The sequence below is a fragment of the Oncorhynchus masou genome, chromosome 24, assembly GCF_036934945.1.
Source record: "Oncorhynchus masou masou isolate Uvic2021 chromosome 24, UVic_Omas_1.1, whole genome shotgun sequence".
NCBI lineage: Eukaryota > Metazoa > Chordata > Actinopteri > Salmoniformes > Salmonidae > Oncorhynchus > Oncorhynchus masou.
The window spans coordinates 68,911,669-68,935,284 of NC_088235.1; the positions used below are offsets into that span (position 1 = coordinate 68,911,669).

The 23,616-nt window shown below is 41.3% G+C and overlaps 2 protein-coding genes across 4 annotated transcripts in view; one reads left to right on the top strand and one right to left on the bottom strand.

Annotated features, from left to right (window-relative positions):
- LOC135512535 (26S proteasome non-ATPase regulatory subunit 1) overlaps positions 1-23,616 on the bottom strand; it is a 107,133-nt gene that overhangs the window by 52,655 nt on the left and 30,862 nt on the right. The window lies entirely within an intron of this gene.
- On the top strand, positions 7,503-21,839 carry LOC135512534 (5-hydroxytryptamine receptor 2B-like). 3 transcript variants are annotated; one of them, XM_064934654.1, is made up of 4 exons: positions 7,503-7,840; positions 9,284-9,920; positions 16,847-17,047; positions 20,155-21,839. In XM_064934654.1, the coding sequence occupies exons 2-4, from the start codon at positions 9,659-9,661 to the stop codon at positions 21,069-21,071; spliced, it is 1,380 nt and encodes a 459-aa protein (XP_064790726.1). In that variant the 5' UTR covers positions 7,503-7,840; positions 9,284-9,658; the 3' UTR covers positions 21,072-21,839. The 3 variants fall into 3 exon arrangements, with proteins under 3 accessions (XP_064790726.1, XP_064790728.1, XP_064790729.1); XM_064934656.1 differs by lacking the exon at positions 7,503-7,840 and adding an exon at positions 7,890-8,200; XM_064934657.1 differs by lacking the exon at positions 7,503-7,840 and adding an exon at positions 12,130-12,196 and having other exon boundaries at positions 9,784-9,920.

Below are 23,616 nucleotides of genomic sequence, written 5' to 3' on the forward strand. Positions count from 1 at the left end.
CAGGCAGAGTACACCGGGGATACCCCTCTTTATCCAATGTATTGAGAAAGAGGGAAAGTGTGTTGTGTTCCTTTCACCTCTATAGTGGCATCTAGCTTAAGCCAGGCCCGGCTCCAGCTACACTTAACTGTTTAAAAACTCTTGAAACTCCCCATCCCGGATCCGGGATCGTGACTAAAGCCTCAGGCTCATTAGCATAACGCAACGTTAACGATTTCTGAAAATCGCAAATAAAATGAAAATAATGCGCCTGCTCTCAAGCTTAGCCTTTTCTTAACAACACTGTCATCTCAGATTTTCAAAATATGCTTTTGAACCATAGCAATTGACTAATTTGTGTAAGAGTATGCTAAGCTAGCTTAGCATTTTGAGTAGTATTTAGCACGCAACATTTTCACAAAAACCAGATAACCAAATAAATAAAATCATTTACCTTTGAAGAGCTTCGGATGTTTTCAATGAGGAGACTCTCAGTTACATACCAAATGCGCAGTTTTTCCTGAAAGCGTCTGTGTGTAGGAGAAATCGCTCCGTTTTGTACATCACATTTGGCTACCGAAACGAACCGAAAATTCAGTCACCTACAACGTCAAACTTTTTCCGAATTAACTCCATTTATATCGACCGAAACATGGAAAACGTTGTTTGGAATCAATCCTCAAGGTGTTTTTTCACATATCTCTTCATTGATATATCGTTCGTGGAAGCCTGCATTCTTCTCTAAATTCCATGGAAAAATACTTGCAGCTGACTTTTGCGCACCAATTTCGGCGCAGGACACCGGGCGGACACCTGGTAAATGTGGTCTCTTATGGTCAATCTTCCAATGATATGCCTACAAATTACGTCACAATGCTGCAGACACCTTGGGGAAACAACAGAAAGGGCAGACTTACTCCTCTCGCATTCACAGCCATATAAGGAGACAATGGAAAACAGAGCCTCAAAAATCCTGCTCATTTCCTGGATGCAGTCTCATCTTGGTTTTGCCTGAAGCTCACGTTCTAGGGCACGCACAGAAAATATCTTTGCAGTTCTGGAAACGTCAGAGTGTTTTCTTTCCAAATCTACCAATTATATGCATAGTCGAGCATCTTTTTGTGACAAAATATCTTGTTTAAAACGGGAACGTTTTTCATCCAAAAATGAAATTGCGCCCCTAGAGTTTCAACAGGTTAACAAGCAATACCTCATTTTCACCTAATTCTCTCATTCTGAAAAATAACCACATACTGTTAGGCTGGAAAATAGAACGAGTCAAAATTCACCCAAGGCTGAAAATGGCAAAAGAACGTTGGCTAAACTAACACTAGCGCGAGCCCAGAGCAAATTCATGGAATCAAAAGCTCGCAGAGCCTGTTTTGACTGGAGCGACGCTTAGAATTCCATTTTGCCTAAATGGCACAATTTCTTTTATCCTTTTTTGATATTCCCACTACAATATGTTCTTAGGATGAAACTGAAAAATAACTTGTTTAGAAAGTAAACATCCGCACCTCAATGGTGCCAAGTGTGATTACGTCTGCATAATGAGGAAGTAGGAATAAAATGGCAACTTCTGACTATTTCTGGTTTAGCGTTTAACGACGAGATAAATCTGCCCAGCCTTACATAATTAGAAAGAGGCGATTATCATGATTAAAATGGTGTCTGACTTGAAAAACAGCTTATACACATCGCAAGATGTTTAGCGAAATACCCGAGCATGCCTCTCCATAGGAAAACAAATCGGGGGGAACTCAGCGTTCCAAGGGCAAAAGGTTTTTCGGGGCTAGCGTTTGATGACAACGGAATACACTGTCCAGTCTTACATAATTAGAAAGAGGAGATTGTCGTGTTTAAAATGGTATCCAATTGTTTTGCGAAAGAGACATCCATTATTTACTATAGAGAAATATAGGTGACGACCTCAAGAGTTCCATGAGTACATTTTTGTTGTTTATTTTTAATTATAAACAACGTGGGCAGAACTCCATTGTCAACAATAGCAAAGCACCCATTGTGACGTAGAACAATAAACTGGGAATCAAACGTTCAGAAGGCGAGTTAGTGCCACGGTGCTCAATAGCGCTAATAGGAGCTGGCAGGGGGGAAATGCCCTAAAATAAGGCCTGTGTTTTCGTGATTACTTCAAAAACAATGGCAGGCAGCTGGGACATATAGTAATATTATAAAACTGGGCTCCACGGTGGATGCAAATTTTTGATCAGAAAAAAGCAGTTAAAAATGTAGTGTCTAGCCTAATACTGTAGAAGGAAAAGATGAGTTCACAGATAGCTCGTAACTAGTTAACATTTCACACAGATTGCCATGGTCCAGTAAGCAACTAACATGTTATAACTTGAGTAAAGGCAAGGAGTCATATAATGTTACCAGTTAATACTATAGCGAATTGGTTAGGTTACTAAAGTTAGCTCATCTGATGTTGCTGTTTGACTTTATTACCAGCTCATTTTAATTTTCACACCAACTCAATTATTTGATCAGTTAAATTGCCTAATGTTGCTCAACATTCCTCTGTCTAGCAAACGGATAATTCAATCCAGCTAGCAAGATACTTAACAATGCTAACAATACTGTTCCACCACAATTTCTCCCTCACCTCAAACGTTTAAAATGCCAGTTGTTTTTCGGTTACAGCTCATGGAGTACGCTTCATCACCCTCTCACCCCCGTCATGATCAAACAATGAATGAATCTGACAGAGTTCAGAAGTTGTTGTTTTTGAATAACCCCAAATCATGAGACAGAATAAACAATAGCAAGACATAAAAATATGAACAAACCTTACAGTCGAGCATTGCATTATAAGACAGAAATTATGCATGCGAGGCCGAAAGAAAATCTATCCTTGCCAAAATGAAATATCATAAAAGCATTGAGACACATTGAAGTAATTTATTCCCCAAAATTATTCTTAGAAAGGTGTTTAATGTCCTTAAAATTGTAGCTTTTAAATATTTTAGGCCACAAGAAGTTAAATTGAGCAAACAATACCAAGACGGAAAAATATAACGAAGATTCTAATGAAAACTTAGGCTATAGTTGATGAAAATATATGAATATTAATTATTATTACTATTAATTATTATTATTATTATTATTATTATTATTATTATTATTATTATTATTATTATTATTATTATTATTATTATTATATGCAACCTACCTACAAAGCATATAAACTCAGCAAAAAAAGTAGTCCCTTTGTCAGGACCCTGTCAAAGATCATTTGTAAAAATCCAAATAACTTCACAGATCTTCATTGTAAAGGGTTTAAACACGGTTTCACATGCTTGTTCAATGAACCATAAACAATTAATGAACATGCACAGTAGGCAATTAAGGTCACAGTTATGAAAACTTAGGACACTAAAAAGAGTCCTTTCTACGGACTCTGAAAAACACCAAAAGAAAGATGCCCAGGGTCCCTGCACATCTGCGTGAATGTGCCTTAGGCATGCTGCAAGGAGGCAGGAGGACTGCAGATGTGACCAGGGCAATAAATTACAATGTTCGTACTGTGAGACGCCTAAGACAGCGCTATAGGGAGACAGGACGGACAGCCGTTCGACCTCGCAGTGGCAGACCATGTGTAACAACACCTGCACAGGATCGGTACATCCGAACATCACACCTGTGGGACAGGTACAGCATGGCAACAACTGCCCGAGTTACACCAGGAACGCACAATCCCTCCATCAGTGCTCAGGCTGAGAGAGGCTGGACTGAGGGCTTGTAGGCCTGTTGTAAGGCAGATCCTCACCAGACATCATCTGAGACAACGTCACATATGGTCACAAACCCACCATCGCTGGACCAGACAGGACTGGTAAAAAGTGCTCTTCACAGATGAGTCGTGGTTTTGTCTCACCAGGGGAAATGGTTGGATTTGCGTTTATTGTCGAAGGAATGAGCGTTACACTGAGGCCTGTACTCTGGAGCGGGACCGATTTGGAGGTGGAGGGTCCGTCATAGTCTGGGGCGGTGTATCACAGCATCATCGGACTGAGCTTGTCGTCATTGTAGGCAATCGCCACGCTGTGAATAACAGGGAAGACATCCTCCTCTCTCATGTGGTACCCTTCCTGCAGGCTCATCCTGACATGACAATGCCACCAGCCATACTGCTCGTTCTGTGCGTGATTTCCTGCAAGACAGGAATGTCAGTGTTCTGCCATGGCCAGAAAAGAGCCTGGATCTTAATCCCATTGAGCACGCCTGGGACCTGTTGGATCGGAGGGTGAGGGCTAGAGCCATTCCCCCCAGAAATGTCTGTGAACCTACAGGTGCCTTGGTGGAAGAGTGGGGTAACATCTCACAGCAAGAACTGGCAAATCTGGTGCAGTCCATAAGGAGGAGATGCACTGCAGTACTTAATGCAAGTGGTGGCCTCACCAGATACTGACTGTTACTTTTGATTTAGACCCCCCCCCCCCTTTGTTCAGGGACACATTATTCCATTTCTGTTAGTCTTGTTCCGAACTTGTTCAGTTTATGTCTCAGTTGTTGAATCTTGTTATGTTCATACAAATATTTACACAAGTTTGCTGAAAATAAATGCAGTTGACAGTGAGAGGATGTTTCTTTTTTTTTGCTGAGTTTAGTAGCCTAGGCCTAAAGACAGCAGGGTGAGGCAAATATACTAATCAGTTCATAATTATTTTATCAGTTTTGGGGACGGCACAGTTGCTCTGCAGCCCATGATGACCGTCACTTGCTCAATCTGCGCGCTTCATTCCACACAGACACAACCACATAGGAAATGTGTAGTAGCCTAGGCCTTTGTGCCACAGCTCCACCAGAGTGGAATAGGCTATTCAAAAAGATTTGGCTGCATTAAATATGTCAAAAGCTAGGTTTCCATCCAATTGGCGACAGATTTTTATGCAAGTATTCTAAAATCCATACCAAAGATGTTTCTCCATCAAATTGACTTGTTGCAGATAAAAGGTTACGCGCCGTTGGTTACAGTGCAAGTATAGGCTACATGATGAGATTATGAACAAAAGAGAGAGAATTTTCGCAGTCATACGGCAGCCAAGCATCGATTATCATGTCACCAGAATAAGACCCTCGATATTTACTGGAAATGAACATCCGTAAACATCAACCTTGCACTTTCATCACCCTGTGAAGTTCATCCTAATTTATTTAATCTGTAACCTAACAGAAAACATGCTTTCCCAATCAGTGGTAGTGGGTGGATCACACGGCATCGCATGACTTCAAGTTTACTTCGATATGATGGTTATTATATCAACATTTGAGCATGAAAGCGTTTCCACCAACATCTTTCACATAATTAATTTTAGACTCAAAAAGATCCCATCGTGTCTAGCGTATTTTGTTTTGAGGAACATTTGGGAATTTTACCGAAAAATGTTCCGTTTTTATCCGACGTGCACTTTACTATCATAAAAAGGTTGGATGAAATCCTGGTTAGGGTCATGATTCCTTTCCTCCCTCGCCCGCATATGCAAGTATGAGGAAGCAATCTTTTTTTTGGGGGGGGGGGGCCTCTAGGGGATGGGCAAGTGCGGAACATTCTTTCAGATCCCTTCTACATACTTCACACATTTTTAGTCACCATTTTGGGCAATGGTGTTAAAGTATTATTTTTGGGATGGCGACTTCAGCTTTCAGACAAGTAAAGAATCTGTCCTACTTGTCCAAAATGGCAAAAAAAGGTTTATGTCAAGCCCCAGACTGGAAGTGCTATCAGAGCCATGGTCTTGTGCCTTGCACACAAACAACATAAATAGGCTTAACAAAAATCCATTACTAATATAATTTTTTTCTCTGACCCGTCTCATCCATCTTTGAATGGGGCCATCTTTGAAGAGAATGGGGTCATATCAACATTGCGGGTCATTCTAGAAGAATTCATCCAATTGCACCAGGACCATGGCTTATAATATCATTATAGAATAATTGTACAGGCGTCACGCTAACAGATACCCATAGACTTCCAAATCATTGCGATAATGCTAATTAGCATTGTCTCACAAAACTACCCCCTACTTCCTTCATACTGGACACAGACATAAAAGTGGTATCCACGAGTTCATCGGACTCTGGTGAAGTAGATAAATGGTCTCATTGCCAAAATCCCAAAGTATCCCTTTAAGACAAGTTATGAAAAGTATTTCCCAAATAGGTTTATTTGATAAGTGATTGTCCTAAAGTTGCAGCTTTCAAATGGGAACAATTGTGAAAGTCAGAGTCTATAGGTGATTCTCTAGCACAGCTTTATTTTGAATGACATCGCACCAACCCTAGTGCCTCATGTTGAATTTCACCAGACATCCAGACGGTGTCTGACGCTTAGAGAAAAGGAAAGACAAAAAAGCACAGTAGCGCCAAATCAATCCATCCTGTCCCTTCCACTCTCAGCCTCCAGAGAGAGCTAGTGAAGTGGCACACATAGTAGGTGAAGGAAGCAGGGAAACACTAAGGTTAATGAAACCAGTACCAGTTAATTTTTGCAATGCCAAAAAGCAGATTTGATTCGCTTTGTCAATCCATATGATTAAAATGTGCCATGAAAAGCACCTGTGTAGTGTTTCTTTCCATAAACAGACATAAGAAACTTTTGTAGCTGTTCTCTTTGTGCACCATCAATCCCACTCCAATTAGAAATGCCTGCAGACTTAATCAAGAGTTGAAAGGGCTGAAAATCTAAGTGAAAACATGTCCATTGTTATCCTGTATAGCTAGAAGATATCTAAAGAATTGGGCATGTCATGGTCTGAATATCTAAGTAAGCTGAAACTTCAAATTGCATTTATTTCAAGAATGTTTTCTAGTAGCATCCGCAGCGTCGGCCTAGCAAAGTGGAGAACAGATGTCTGAGGTGTTAGCAGCAAGTCTCTCAGCAACTCCTTACATCAGTGGATCAGGAGCATCCAAGTGATCCACACAGGAATCAGGAATGACCTTTAGCTGAAATTAAAAGGCAATCGCTTGGCCAGTGGAGGTAGGGCAGTCCTTAACACCAGTGGTCATGAATTAGAGCACTATCAAAAATGTATCTGCCTGGTATCTGAGTGAGATGAAATGTTCTTGGCTCCCGTGATTTGAGACGCTAGTCAGGCACTGAAAGGGAGCTTATAAAATACAGTGTCTGGTCCAACTCCTGTCTAGACACCTGAGGTGCATTAGGAGCACAGTATACTTCAGGAACATCAAATTTATACTCATCTTCATGGCTTTTCTTCTGGGTTTTAAAAGCAATGCAACATGACAGCAGTGGAAGTAATAAGCGTGCAAGGAGATGCTACGTTTAAGTATATCAATACTAACAATAATAGTTGGCTCTGCAATTTCTAATATACCCATTTAGGCAATTTTTTCTATTATTGTATCTTTGATTTTAAAAAATGTCAATGAACATTTGAGACTAGGCAGACAAAAATATTTTCAAGAAGTGAAAATGCAGTTTCAAATAGGACATCACTAACAACTCCCTCCTCCAAATTCCATCCCCAGTCCCTACTGGAGGAGAGCAGAAAGTGACAAATATAAACAGTAGGACGACTGTGTTGAAGGAAATTACCTCCCAGAACCATTGGCATTCGGCCAACTCTGAGACATTCATCCATTTTCTCCTTAGCATGACTCAAGGGTAAGCATGGAGGTGGAAGGAAGAAACAGTGAGAAATAGCAAGTCGACCAAAGACAGAGAGAGCAAGAGCGAGACAAGAGAATGAGACAGACAGCGTCAGAGCGAGAGACGGAGCGAACCTGAGAGAGCAAGACAGAGAACCTGAGAGAGTGAAAGACCGACAGAGCGTGAGACAGAGAGAGGACATCTGAACGTTTTCAACCTGTGATAACGGTAGGTGATGCGAATCCAAACCAGGGGCTCTTCCAACATGCGGGGATAAAGGAAATTCCTCAGAATGGAATGCACCGAAGTAAGATAATATTAGCCAATTATTTTCACAGGGGGAGGGCTGCCTATGACATTTTATGATTTTTGAGGGGTTCTACGTATATAAAAACATGAGCAGGGACCAGAAGAAAAAGCTGCCACTGAAGGAGTCTGAGGATTGAGTTGTTTGGTGATGAACAGCACTGTTCATCCAATGCGCAAGGTATTACGTGATTGAAAAGTAAGTATTTAGCAGCTCTGAATGCGATGCAAATGAACTGGACAAACTAAAGGAGAACACACAGGCTTCTGCATTAGCTGAAGGTAAGAAAGAGAAACTCAGTAAAATCACGTACTGTTTGTTCATAATTCTAAAATAATCGCAAATCTACAGAAAATGTGTTGTTAATGTGTTCAAATAGTGTACAATTTGTAAGAACTTCTGAGCTTTGTTCTGTCTAATGTTGGGCTATACCATTCCAGTCGAACAAAAACCAGTTTCTTTTTGCCAAGACCCTGAAGTCTTTTCTGTTATCAAGTGCATTTATAAAAAGCCTTTGAAGGCCCTCACAGACAAAGGTGCACCGACTGTTGTAGACAAATGATAAAACAGTGACAACTTAAATAGAGATAAGCAGTTTGTTTCTAGAGAGCGGCTTCAACTAGAGCAGTAGAGGCTAAGGAGGGTCAAATCATTTTTCTACACTTCAAAAAGACTCTTGGAGTATGTACAAATTAACATTAAAAAGGCTAAGATAAATTGATGGAAAAAGCATGTATATTTAGAGAATGCAATGAATCTATTTAGAGTAATATTATTGCCAATGAAATAATGACTTTGATTTAGAAATATGAAAGGAAAAAAAGCCACTAGGATATGCAATAAATAAGCAAAGTTTTAAGTTCCTATAAACACTACAAAGCAATAGGGAAATTAAGGAAATAAGCCAATTAAAATCGCATTTGAAAACAAAAATAAAAGCTTAATTAAATTGTATGTTCAAAATTAAACCATGCATAATTTAATATTAGTTCGATGTTTTTTTAAATGACATGCAATGGTTTTAAACATTATGGGTTAAAAGTTGTTTTGTAAGTTAGTCGTCTGAAAACTACAGAAAGAGACCGAGAACGAACATATTAGCACTAGATATTTTTTTTTAACCAACACACGCACACAAACATGCCAGAGTTAAGAATGCAAGCACTGATTACAGCTGATATCTGCTTCCTTGGTTAATTGCTTAGCCATGGACTGGAACCCAATACTAGCGAATATACAGGAAAAATACATAACATTTGTTACCATAAATGTCAATCATCATTAAGTCTACAAACTGAAACTAATGTCCTCTTTAGAGCAAGGGGTTTAACATTGTCGCTTTTGTTTCCTTTTAAAACTTTTAGTAGAAACTGGTATGTTCTAGGGAGTACACAAACCAAAAGACACCGGCGCCTGGACTACAAGTCAGAGAACCAACTCTTCACCTAACATCCCCTTTACTGTGGTGGTACAACCTTTGCTTGGATTACTGCCCGGAACAAGCTCGAGGCGACCTGTTCAGTTTTGGAGCGGCGGGGCTTTGTCGATTGTGACGTGGCCCTTTTGGTTTGTACGCGGAGTCTGAGGATGAGCTACCGCCCTGTGTGCTGGCTCTGAGCTGCCCTCCACTGCCCTCCCCCGTGCCTGTGGGACCCTGTGATCATGCTGGCCAAGCCCCCTGAGCCAGCCAGAGCAGAACCACGACCCGTGCCCAGGTCAGCCATCCCTTCCACAGCAGGATGTCCCAGCCAGATGCGGTCCCGCTGGGGACCAACGGCTCGGGGGCCGGGGAGGTGGCCGGGGCTCAGCTGCACTGGGCTGCTCTGCTCATCATCATGGTTATCATCCCCACCATCGGGGGCAACATCCTGGTCATCTTGGCTGTGTCGCTGGAAAGGAAGCTGCAGAACGCCACCAACTACTTCCTGATGTCCCTGGCAGTGGCCGACCTGCTGGTGGGACTCCTGGTGATGCCCATCGCCCTCATCACTGTGCTATACAGTAAGTCACCCCAACATGACTGCCTGTTCGTCATGCCATGAGAAAAGATCTGGTACATTCACTTGAAACTCAAGACACTGCTTATACTCAAATCTACTGGTCCTACAAGTGATTGTCTCAACATCATCTTAATTTAGAATGATTCCCTTCCAGCCTCAATACGGCAACATATTGCTGATTCAAGTGAAAAGGCTGGCCTAGTACTTATGCTTAGCTTGGCTCCCATAAATTAGGTCCAAATAGCCCAGTCCCCATAGAGCTGCCATTATAATGCTGCTGTCAGTCGAGAGCCCCGGGAAACACCTGAGCGCACCGGTTCAGTAAATGTGCATTGCAACGCAGAAAGCCATTACAGTAGGTTGCCTAAAAATGGAAATTGGATCGAGCAGACTCATCTGTTGACAACAAGAAGTGTTCATTTGTTAACAGAACAAAAAAAATAGGCATGCATATTTACGATAATTCAAGAGCGCTAGAGTTTAATAGGACACTAACAGAGATGCTGCTGAAACTCCGCCAGCTATAAACAAATTATAGCAGATAACAAAAACACAAGATAGTGGACAATAAACAAACTACTTCCTTGGGCTATGTAATCACGACTGTAGCACAACCCTATCAGCTACCAATGATCATGATGACCCAATTTCTGCACGACTTTCACAGACAATTTTCCAAATCACAAACCAACCTTTCTGAAAGCAATAGTCATGCTTTCAAAAAACAAGCACTTTCTTTGCATAAGAACCATAAGTGCCGTGCAAACTGCGGGAACGAGGCAAACTGCTTCCTTCCATCACATCTTAATGCAGTCATCGGGGCTAGACGCATGGAAAGGAGGGGATAAACAAAGTCAAAGCCATGTCCTCATGCTTAACATGTCAGACAATCCCTGTGTCTTTTTCGAGGGTCTTAGTTCTAAATCTGGAGAACATGAGCAGATGGATTGTCTCCAGTGACCATAGTTTATAGTTGACAGAAAGGGCCAAGACTAAACAGCTAGCGGCTTTTGAAGAGAAGTAGCCTTTGTTCAGAGGATGGAGGGGGGCTGTGTGTGTGAGTATACGTACGCACGTGTAAGAGCGCGTCAATGTGTGAATGTACGGAATGGATGCAAAGTACGAATTTGCAGAGGCAGCTGTCATTTCTCTCCTGGCTGGAGCCCGAGCACACAGCGGGGGGGTCACGGGGACATAAACACACATAAACAGAGTTTAGTGCTTCACGCCGATTCTTTAGAGCCTCTCGGCACGGTGGGCCAGTTAAGGCGTGTGTACATCCAGGCCCGGCGGCGCTAAGAACAGTGTGTGAAGGCAAACGGCAAGAGGGGATCAGTACTCACATCAAAATAATACAAGACATTTACCAGAGGACAGAGACGACATGTTGTAGCTACATGTTATATAACCACAGTATCGCGACCGCAAATATACCACTGCCATTAAACCTAAGACTCTCTAAACTCCAAAGAAACCACAACTACATAGCATAGAGATGGTTGTTGAACACTTTCTTCTGTGTCTGGCTGGATAAATATCTCCTCTCCATCCCAAGCCCTGGCTGCGGGGGAAGTGCCAGATAATCACAATTAGCCTAGCTATTGCATCAAACATCCAATATTAATGAGATGGTGAACCAAATCATAGTTAGACCTTCCTCCAAAATTAAACATTTTACTGAGAAAGAGGGCATGGCTAGTGTACAATTGATGTCTAAAAGAGCTGTAAGAAGTCCTTTTCCACATCTGCCTAGCAGATGAATTTAAGGCTTACAGTCAACACCTTGAAAAATGTAATGGTTGCACTGCTTAAAAAAGGTGCACATTAAACTGACTACACTACAGAGTAAACATAAATATACAGCTGAATAAGTCTCGGGAAACCATAGAGGCCCATTAAAAAAAGCTATTTGAACGATTCAGGCAGGGAGGCGCCTACCCTAGTGCCATGTTTGCGAGGTAGCACGACGAGATGTGTTTAAATTGAGGACAGAGATAAATGCTTACCTAAATATGTTTGGGCCTTGGGACAACTGGGTCACACGACCTGACATTCCAGAAACTATGTACATTTTTCTAAAAGTAGAGTGATGATTAAGATTTCACGAAATAGCCCACAAGTGTCACTATGGTCGATGCTCTTCTGAACCAAGGGGATGACAGACCATTCTTACCCTTCTTCACTAATGAGCTCAATACTGTCTGTTTCAGGGAGAGGTCACGCTTTTAGAAGGCATGCCTCGGTCCCAGACTCACCCAGTCTACCCACACACAACAGGTAGGCATAGATATATATTTCCCACTCAACCAGAGCTGTCTTTTAATTTAGGCTTAACCATAATTTGTTTGGAGAATCCTGGGTCAAAACATGCTAGATTTAAAGCTTTTGAGCCACCTCCAGAATATCAAATTAGTGCTCCAGTGGAGAGCTTAAAACAAGAACAATACAATTTATGAATGAATGCTGCCTCAAATGACCTCAGTGCAAACAGAAAACTCTGGAAGTTCTTACAGCCTTCAAAAAAACTAAAATTAATTGCTTTCATCTGTGGGACCTCCATTGTCAAACAAAGTATCTAGCAACACTACATGACCAAAGGTATGTAGACACTTGCTTGCCGACCATCTCATATCAAAATCATGGGAATCAAATTTGGAGTTGGTACCCCCTTGGATTTTATGTTGGAACATTCTGGGACTTGCTTCCATTCAGCCGCAGGAGCTTTAGTGATTTCAGGCACTGATGTTGGGCAATTACGCCCTGGTTGCATTCAGCTTTCCAATTTATCCCAAAGGTGTTCAATGGGGTGGAGGTCAAGGCTCTATGCGGGCCAGTCAAGTTCTTTCACACCAATCTAAAAAAAAAAACATTTATTTTTGGACCTCGCTTTGTGCACAGGGGCATTGTCATGCTGAAACAGGAAATGGTTTTTCCTGTGTTGGAAGCACAGAATAGTCTAGAAGGTCATTGTATGCTGTAGCGTTAAGATTTCCCGTCACTGGAACTAAGGGGCCTAGCCCGAACCATGAAAAACAGCCTCGGACCATTATTTCTCTTCCACCAATCTTTACAGTTGCCACTATGCATTGGGACAGGTAGCATTCTCCTGGCATCCCCCAAACCCAGGTTAGTCCGTCAGACTGCCAGATGGTGAAGCGGGATTCATCACTCCAGAGAACAGTTTTTCACTGCTCCAATGGCGGCGAGCTTTACACCACTCCAGCTGACACTTGACAATGTGATCTTAGGCTTATGTGCGGCTGCTTGGCCATGGAAACCCATTTCATGAAGCTCCTGATGAACAGTCATTGTGCTGACGTTGCTTCCAGAGGAAGTTTGGAACTCAGTAGTGAGAGTTACAACCAAAGACAGACAATTTTTAAGCGCTTCAGCACTTGGCTGTCCTGTTCTGTGAGCTTGTGTGGCCTACCACTTCGTGGCTGACCCGTTGTTGCTCCTAGATGTTTCCTCTTCACAATACCATCACTTACAGTTGACTGGGGCAGCTGTAGCAGGGCAGAAATTTGACGAACTGACTTGTTGGAAAGGTGGCATCCTATGACGGTGCCACATTGAAAGGTCATTCTACTACCAACGTTTGGCTATTCAGATTGCATGGCTGTGTGCTTGAGTTTATACACCTGTCAGCAACTGGTGTGGTTTAAATAGCAGATTCCACTAATACGGATGTCCAGAAAGACCAATTAAAACATTTGTGATGGCCAGGTGAGTGTTGAAGATTTACAGATTTACAGATGCACTCGGAGTGGGGAGGGAAAAAATGGATTCCCATATAAAGTATGGAGCCCCTTAAGAACTGTGTGCATGTCTTGTGTAATCAGAGCGCCTGACAGACATCAATGGCGCAGGACAGAGCATTTATATCCTGGTATTTGCTGGAACGGGGACATTTTCTAAAGTAAACAATAAATAATTATCGTTAAGACAATAATACTCAAAAGACAGCCCTTTAATAAGACAGCATTTTCAGCTTTGTTTACTACTAACTGTACTAACTGGCTTTCTCCCACTTTGGAATGATAACCTCACCCTACACTAGAGGTTTGTAGCTCGGTTTTCAAAGTATTCGCTCTCACAGAGTAGCCGGTCCACTGCAATGGCTTTATAAGTTTAAAACGTACAAATGTGGCCTTGGATGGACACCTCTGTAGCATTGGCAACACATATAATGGAAAAATATATAAATGCAACATGTAGAGTGTTGGTCTCATGTTTCATGAAACAAAATATCCATGACAAATGTTCCATACGCACAAAAAAAGGTAATTTCCCTCAAATGTTTTGCACATCCCTGTTAGTGAGCATTTCTCCTTTGCCAAAATAATCTATCCACCTGTGGCATATTAGGAAGCTGATTAAACAGCATGATCATTACACAAGTGCACCTTGTGCTGGGCACAATAGAATGCCACTAAAATGTACAGTTGTCACAACACAACGCCACAGATGTCTCAAGGTGAGGGAAATTAGCATGCTGGCTGCAGGAATGTCCACCGAAGCTGTTGCAAGAGAATTTAAATGTTTAACTAGGCAAGTCAATTAGGAACAATACACTTATTTACAATGAAGGCCTACCTTTTGCCTGACTTCAGTGGGCAAATGCTCCCCTTCGATATGCTCTTCATGGATGAATCCCGGTTTCAACTGTACCGGGCAGATGGCAGACAGCTTGTATGGTATCGTGTGGGCAAGCAGTTTGTTGATGTCAACATTGTCAACAGAGTGCCCCATGGTGGTGGTGGGGTTATGGCATGGGCAGGCATAAGCTACAGACAACGAACTCAATTGCATTTTATTGATGGCAATTTGAATGCACAGAGATACCGTGATGAGATCCTAAGGCCCATTGTTGTGTCATTCATCATCCGCCATCATCTCATGTTTCAGCATAATAATGTACAAAATTGCACATTCCTTTGTAACTTTGTCCCAATTGAAACCAGCTGCTTTCTATGAGAACGTCGCAATGATCTGTATACAATTCCTGGAAGCTGAAAATATCCCAATTCTTCCATGGACTGCATACTCACCAGACATATGGGCTCCTGAGTGGCACAGCGGTCTAAGGCACTTCATTTCAGTGCAAGAGGTGCAACTACAGTCCCTGGTTTGAATCCAGGCTGCATCACATCCGGCCGTGATTGGGAGTCCCATAGGACAGCGCACAATTGGCCCAGCGTCATCTGGGTTTGACCGGGATAGGCCGTCATTGTAAATAAGATTATTTAACTTGGCAAGTCAGTTAAAAACAAAGGTTAATGCTCTGGATTGACTTGTACAACGGCACGTTCCAGTTCCCGCAACTTCGCACAGCCAAGAGTGGGACCACAGTCCACAGGCCACAATCAACAGCCTGATCAAATATATGAAAAGGAGATGTGTGCATGAGGCTAATGGTGGTCACACCAGATACTGACTGGTTTTCTGATCCACGCCCCTACCTTTTTTTAAGGTATCTGTGACCAGCAGATGCATATGTATATTCCCAGTTATGTGAAATCCATACATTAGGGCCTAATGTATTTATTTCCTTATATGAACTGTACAGTTTTGCATTCTGCGTTTATATTATTAGTCAGTGTACATCTTCAGAAACTTTGCCTGCAGCCAGATTTAAACTCTGGTCTATGCACATAATATCACCACATGTATAGAATATGTTGAGTGTATGAGCTTATTCCCAGAGAGAATTGTTTTTCTCTTTGTCCATGTTAAGTAAACAGATATGAATTACAAAAGGGCACACAAAAATACTCTTAGAAAGTCCCTATAAAAGTTTATTTAAATAGAAACAAAAATCTAAGAATTAAATAAGGAGAAACGGCAAAATTGAGCATCAAGCTGAACAAAGCACCTGAAATGGTGTGCCATGGAACCCAATAAAGTGGGTAAGGAGTGTCCATTACAGTCCTAGGGTGCATGTAAAACATGAAGGGAGGACACCCAAATAGTGTTTAAGAACCATTTCTTCAAAAGCGCATTTCTTTTATAATTCTATACGAAGATACAATATTAGAAGTAATACTTCGATACAAAAATAAATGTGATGTATTCACTAATGCTCGCGTTATGAAGTACAAGCAATCAGCTAAAGGGTTAACACTAAAGAAATCATTCAACAACTTTTTCAACAACAGGATCTTTTACAATGCTGATGTGCAATGGGATGGGATATAATCCAGCCCAATTACTCGCTAATTTCACATCCGAGACCCAGTATAAACAGTTCTGGAGAGTAGGGTGCTTGAACACATCTACATCAAAAGCATAGAGCTTTCAGCTCCATACACAGTCAAAAGAGAAGCATCTCTGCAGTGAATTCATGCTTTACTAAAATAAACAAACATAATTCACTACATCAGAGCTGGTTTTAATCCACTATTGAAGCGTATCTCCCCAATGCTGGTGGGGTCAACAACACAAGCTCCATTTAGAATATAATAGGTGTGCTGAGGACATATCAGTACAATTTCTGGAAAAAAATATATAAAACGCAACATGTAACAATTTCAAAGATTTTACTGAGTTACAGATCATATAAGGAAATCAGTCAGTTGAAATAAATCCTTTAGATCCTGATCTATGGATTTCACATGACTGGGCAGGGGTGTAGCCATGCCCTCCAAGGCTCACCCACTTGGTAGCCTGGCCCACCCACTTGGTAGCCAGGCCCACCCAGTCAGAATTAGTTTTTCCCCGCAAAAAAAGGGCTTTATTATAAACATCATGACTTAGACACTGAAATCTAAATTCAATAAGGCTTATCTGATGTGAGGTGAAAACAAAATATTCAGCACCACAGTAATCAAGTTTGAGAACTGTGTTCTTTTCATCTCAAATGGTTCTGTACTGGCCTATGAGAGCAGTTAACAATCCAATTCTTTCCATCTTTTTTCTGTTTCTCAGATTCCGGGTGGCCTCTTCCGGAGTTCCTCTGCCCAATCTGGCTCTTCCTGGACGTCCTGTTCTCCACAGCATCCATCATGCACCTGTGTGCCATCTCACTGGACCGCTACATAGCCATCAAGAAACCCATTCAGCACAGCCAGTATAAGTCCAGGTCCAAAGCCATGGCCAAGATAGCAGTGGTGTGGCTCATATCCATTGGTAAGCAGTGCTGTTTTTTTGTCCTGTGTTGACTGTTGAGATCAGGAGCAGTCTGCAATGTTTCTAGTGAGTGATAGCAGTCAAGGTAACCTGTGGGAAAACCCAGTAAATCAAAAGACCTGACCAAAAGAAGCATAAAATGAAAAAGGAGGTTAAAAGATTGAAGTATTCCTCCAGGAAGGAAATTAATTTCACATCAACACAAAGCTGTACTCCCTTCACAGAACAGCACAAACTGGCTCTAACCAGAATAGAAAGAGTGGGAGGCCCCGGTGCACAACTGAGCAAGAGGACGAGTACATTAGAGTGTCTAGTTTGAGAAACAGACGCCTCACAAGTCCTCAACTGGCAGCTTCATTAACCTGTCTAGGAACATTCCGCTCACCAACAGCCAATGAAATTGCAGGGAGCCAAATACAAATCAACAGAAATGTCATAAATCAAATTTCTCAAACATACAAGTATTAGACATCATTTTAAAGATACAATTCTCGTTAATCCAGCCACAGTGTCTGATTTGATAAATGCTTTACAGCGAAAGCTCCACAAATGATTATGTTAGGTCACCACCAACTCACAGAAAAACCCAGCCATTTTTCCAGCCAAAGAGTCACAAAAAGCATAAATAGAGAAAATGAATCACTAATCTTTGATGATCTTCATCAGATGACACTCATAGGACTTCATGTTACACATGTTTTGTTCGATAAAGTGCATATTTATATCCAAAAATCCCATTTTACATTGGTGTGTTATGTTCAGTAGTTCAAAAACATGCTGTGATTTTGTAGAGAGCCACATGAATTCACAGAAATACTCATTATAAATGTTGATGAAAATTCAAGTGTTATGCATGGAACTTTAGATACACTTCTCCTTAAAGCAACCGCTGTGTCAGATTTCAAAAAAACATTTACAGGAAAAGCATAATCTGAGTACGGCGCTCAGAGGCCAAACCAGCCAAAATAAATATCCCCCATGTTGCGCAGTCAACATTAGTCTGAAATAGCATTAAAAATATTCACTTACCTTTGATGATCTTCATCAGAATGAACTCCCAAGAATCGCAGTTCCACAATAAATGTTTGTTTTGTTTGAAAATGTCCATCATTTATGTCCAAACAGCTTCTTTTGTTAGGGCGTTTGGTAAATAAATCCAAACGAGTGTTCAGGTCCAGTCGGACGAAAAGTTCAAAGTTACTCAAAAAGTAAACTTGTCAAACTAAGTATAGAATCAATCTTTAGGATGTTTTTATCATAAATGTTCAATAATGTTCCAACCGGAGAATTCCATTGTCTGTAGAAAAGCAATGGAACGAGAGATACCTCTCATGTGAACGCGCGTGACAGAACGAGGCTGCTGCCAGACCCCTTAGTCAAACAGCTCTCATTCGCTCCCACTTCACAGTAGAAGCCTGAAACAACATTCTAAAGACGGTTGACATCTAGTGGAAGCCGTAGGACGTGCAACATTACCAATATCCCACTGTGTAGTCAATAGGGGTGAGTTCAAAAACTACAAACCTCAGATTTCCCACTTCCTGTTTGGATTTTTTTCTCAGGTTTTTGCCTGCCATATGAATTCTGTTACATACATCATTCTCACAGACATAATTAAAACTGTTTTAGAAACTCCAGAGTGTTTTCTATCCAATACTACTACTAATTTGCGTATATTAGCATCTGGGACTGAGTAGGAGGCAGTTTACTCTGGGCACGCTATTCATCCAAAAGTGAAAATGCTGCCCCCTATCCCAAAGAAGTTAAATAGCCCCCACAAAACACCAGTCTCAACGTGAACAGTGAAGAGGCAACTCCGTTATGAGTAGGTGTTCTAAAACTTTTGACTGGTAGTGTATATATGTTAATGGACTGAATTTGAGGCATTGCAAGAGAAGACAATGCGAGATAAAGATAACCATGTTATCACCTATACGCATGGTTCCGACTGTCGGTCTGACTGCCCCTCTCTCTTTGCTATTAATCTCAGATCAAATCTTAGGTCTGTTGTGTGTAGAATAGCTTAGCCTTCTCATTGATAGCCCCTACCTTAATGAACTCGAAGGGCCCCTGATCATTCCATCCATTTTCTTAGCCTATTATTAGACTATAAATGAGGTGCAGATGGAGCTGAAACACTGGAATCCTCTTCTCACAGGGCATATTTCATACGAGGGAATTCCAGACTCAAACTGGTTTCCCATTTTTGGCCCAATGTAAGCCTAGACCCAAATGTCATTTGCCATAGTCCAAAGAGATAGTTTGACAGTTGAGACAAACATCGTTTTATTTTCCTGATTGATGATATTACTTTAGAGTCCACTGCCCGAGTCTGTATTACTGATGACTGGCCAGTGAACCCTCAGTATATAAGCATACTGGTTTGCTTTTAAATTATCTGTTATCCGTTAAATATTAGCTTTCCAGTAGGAAATGAAATTAAACACCCCTATGCTCGTTAACATCGTCAGCCTAGACGGTTCCTCTGGCTGAGGCATTTGTGAGACTGCGGTGTGAGGACTTGGCAGAGTTTAGCCTGGCAATAGTGGTAGTTATGGAGCATTCGGACATCTTCACAACAGCACACCCCTAGTTTTCACTCAGGGCTAGGTTCTACACATTTACTTTCTTTCGCTGAGCAAAACCAGATTGCTTAGAGTTACAGGGGCAGCACTTAGACGCCACAACTGTGGAAGAGTGTCTTTGTCCAGGGTGTGTGTTCATTGTCACTGTATTATAGCTGGCGATATATGGTTAGTTTATTGGATTGTTAAGCAAAGAATGAAAACTTCCAGGACTCACAGAAAGCAGTTTTTCTTCCTAACCTTTTGCACTACCCCTGCTGTCCTCAGTTGTGAAAGCATGAGGCTTTATACAGTTTTATATGCCTGCAACATCAAAAGGAAAAGCAGATATGAAGAGTTCATGTCCAACAATAAAATGCAAAAAACAAAAAGGCAACATAAATTGACCACCGTGGAAAACTAAGCTGTGAGAAGATACTGCATCTACTCCCAAAACACATTGAATCTCAAACCACCAAGAGTAGGATGCAAAGTTTGCATTAATGATTTGGTTAACCAAACTTCTCTCTTGCTCTTACACAGGTATCGCAATCCCCATTCCCATCAAGGGGCTGAGAAACTACCATCTTCCAAACAATGTCACCTTTAACAGCAACCACACCTGCCTACTGAAACCAGACAGCTTCCGAGAGTTCATCATGTATGGCTCCATGACAGCTTTTTTCATCCCTTTAACCATCATGATGGTCATCTACCTGCTCACCATTCAGGTGCTGCGCAAGAAAGCTTTTCTGCTCAGGTCAAAGGTCACCCAGCGCTTCACTCGCCCAACAGTCTCCACAGTCTTCCAGAGGGAGCAGTCCATGGCCTCTCCCACAACTGAGAAACTGCCAGGAAATCCCACCGCTCCTACCATGACAAATGAAGATATCCCCACCCGTCGCATGTCCACCATGGGCAAGAAGTCCATGCAAAACCTGACCAATGAGCAGCGTGCCTCTAAGGTGCTGGGCATCGTCTTCCTGCTGTTTGTGGTCATGTGGTGCCCATTCTTTATCACTAACATCACCTCTGTGCTTTGTGCGAGCTGCAACGTCTATGTGATCGGCCGTCTGATGGAGATCTTTGTGTGGGTGGGCTACGTGTCATCTGGTATCAACCCGCTGGTCTACACCCTCTTCAACAAGACTTTCCGCCAGGCCTTCACACGCTACATCACCTTTAACTACAGCAGCATCAGTAATGGGCCAGCCAGCCATACAAGGGAACAGCATGGCTGCAGGAATCTAACAAGGATCTCCTTCCGTTCATCTGTGGCAGAGAACTCTAAGCTGTTCATGAAGCGGGGAATGAAAAACGGCATCGGGCCAGTGTGCTATCAGAGTCAACTGAGCCGAAGGCAAGCACCAATACAGTCCTCTGGCAGCGTTCTACTGGACACTCTGCTCCTTACCGAGAATGAGGATTGCAAATCCGAAGAGCATGTCAGTTACTTGTAGGCCTTTCGGAAAATACAGTCAGCAAAAGGGAAACAATTAGAACCAGAAAGTCAGATGTAAGAGGCACCCAAGGCTTGAGTTGTGAGCTCCCCAGGGGATTACCTTCCATGAGCATCACATGGATTATTTTCTAGTCAAGAAAACAGTGTGCTCTCAGGGGGAAAACAAAAAGATGTAGATTTCTGTCAAACAAATAAGAGGCCCTCTGTACAGAGATAGCTGAACAGTATGCATAAAATGAGACAACAGGTGTGTTGAGGTGGTTGCCCTCAATAAAAGATAAGCTGACAAGGGTCAGGTCGGACTGTTCTTAAGAAACCCGCCAGACAGATAAATACATAAGGAATGAAGACATATGACTGTCTGGAAACTCTCTCAGTGGATACAATGTATATTCCAATGCTAATCCTGTCACCTTGGGCTATTTAGTTCTCTGCTATGGACAATTTCCATTGAGGAGATGGCATTTTTACCTATTGAGAGGACAAACACTTCACCTTCACACAAAATAGTTTATAAATACCACCCATTTTAATTGCAATTTTTGGTAAGTGCTTTTATGAATATTAACAGATTTATTGTATAGTCACAGGTCCTATTTTCCCAAACTGTTATAGCATCCAAAATGGATTCATATATATAAAATGCAACAAAGACAAAACCTTTGCAAATGAGAAGCTTGTAAAATACAAATGTATAGCCTACAGATAGATATGTATTTAGCATAAAATTCCTGGTTCATAAATTGATAAAAGTGCTTTGCTAAAAGTATGTCTTTTTTTTTTTACAGTTCTTAAAGGGGCAATCAGCAGTTGAAACATTAAAAATGTTATCCCCACCCCTGTTCCAGTAAAAAGCTGAGGGATGGGTCTGGAGAAATGTAACCACTCAAATTCATAGGCAGAGCTATGGATGCAAGGACTGACCATCCATGATATTCAAACTACTGTTTTAGCCACGTTTTGAAGCTATAAACAGGGTCTGACATTGGCTATGCCCAACGGATCTCGTCAGTCACTGGCCCAGTAACGAAGACTACACGCGATAAAGTCAAGCCATTTGTATTTGAGAAATATGATTGACCATTCATTGAAGCTCCACTTACTTACAACTACAGCACATGTAAAAAATGTTTTATTAACCGATGGCCTTTACACAGCACACACACACACGAGCTGTCCTGAGCTAAATAAATGGTCATTAATCCAGTAGCTGAGCTCCTTTACTTTAGGGAAAGGGATTTACAACCTTCAATAGTGAACATACAGTACTAGCAATATGCTGGCTACTGTTGATAGTCTGCTAAAATAAAGCTACAAAAAGAAACCTAGCATGTGTGTTGGCTAGCCTACTGTAGCGAGTTGATATATTTTGGAATGTTTGTCTTAAAAGGGACAGTGTCCTATTTTGGGATGTAAAAAATCATCTCAAAATGACATACTTTAGAATAAAATGAATGCATTTAATACAATTCTAAAGAATATAGTAAGGACTTGCATTGCAACATTATATTACACAGCTTTTTAATAACTAGATGTAGCCTATTAATAGCTGAATATAGAGAGAAGCATGGCAATCTACAGGCCCCAATGCATTTAAAAACCATTTTTATTGCCAGTAAGAACTTCTGAAGTACAGAACCCCAGAAATCGTCCGATCGTCCTCAAGTTGTAAAATAAAACATTTATGTATAATTTGTATGGAGGCATATTTAGACACAAAAAATGACACTAAATGATAATTAAGAAATTGTTTAAAATCTTGGAGGTGAATGTTGGAATTAAACAATTAACTAAATGAGCAAAAGGTGTGCATTAAGGAAACAGAAACCAGGCTCAAATAGAAACCTGTCTCTAATAAGCGCCCGTTTTGTTCAGTGATTTAAACAAATAAAATGCCAAGGCTGTTAAATTGACATTTTACAGTGGAATAGTTTTTAGAATACTCCAGGCCACAAGATGGCAGTAGCTTGTTTAGCATGTGCCTGCTGTAGCTAATGTACGCTAACTAGCAAGGTGTGCTAATTTTGTTTCTAGCTAGCTAGAATTTTTAGAAAGCCCTTGATACTACATTGACATTTTTGTCATTAATCAGAGTATGTTGCTATGGCATCAACGGCACATTCCCACAGAGGCACAGGGCGCATTGCGAGGTGGTATTTGAAGGACAAACAGAGTTGAATAATTTGGTACACTGTTTATATTGAACACATCCAAGTGAAATATATACTTTGTCATGACGATATAAAATGGATGGATGTGTTCTAGACAAGTATGCCCATACCATCCATTGGCCTTTTGGCAATCTGGAGTGCAGGTTAATTGTTTTCAAAGGGCTATGAAATGTGATAGTGTGTTATCCCCCATCTCCAGTGATGAGAACCATGTAGCTATGACGCGTTCCTACACAATTTCCTAATTTCACAGATGGACCACTTAGAAGGTAAATCATGGGGAGTTCTTTTTTTTACCCATTGATAAAACACAGGCTTTCAGCAAATTGACAGAAGTTTCATGATTTTTATTTCTGGGGGTAGATTACGCTT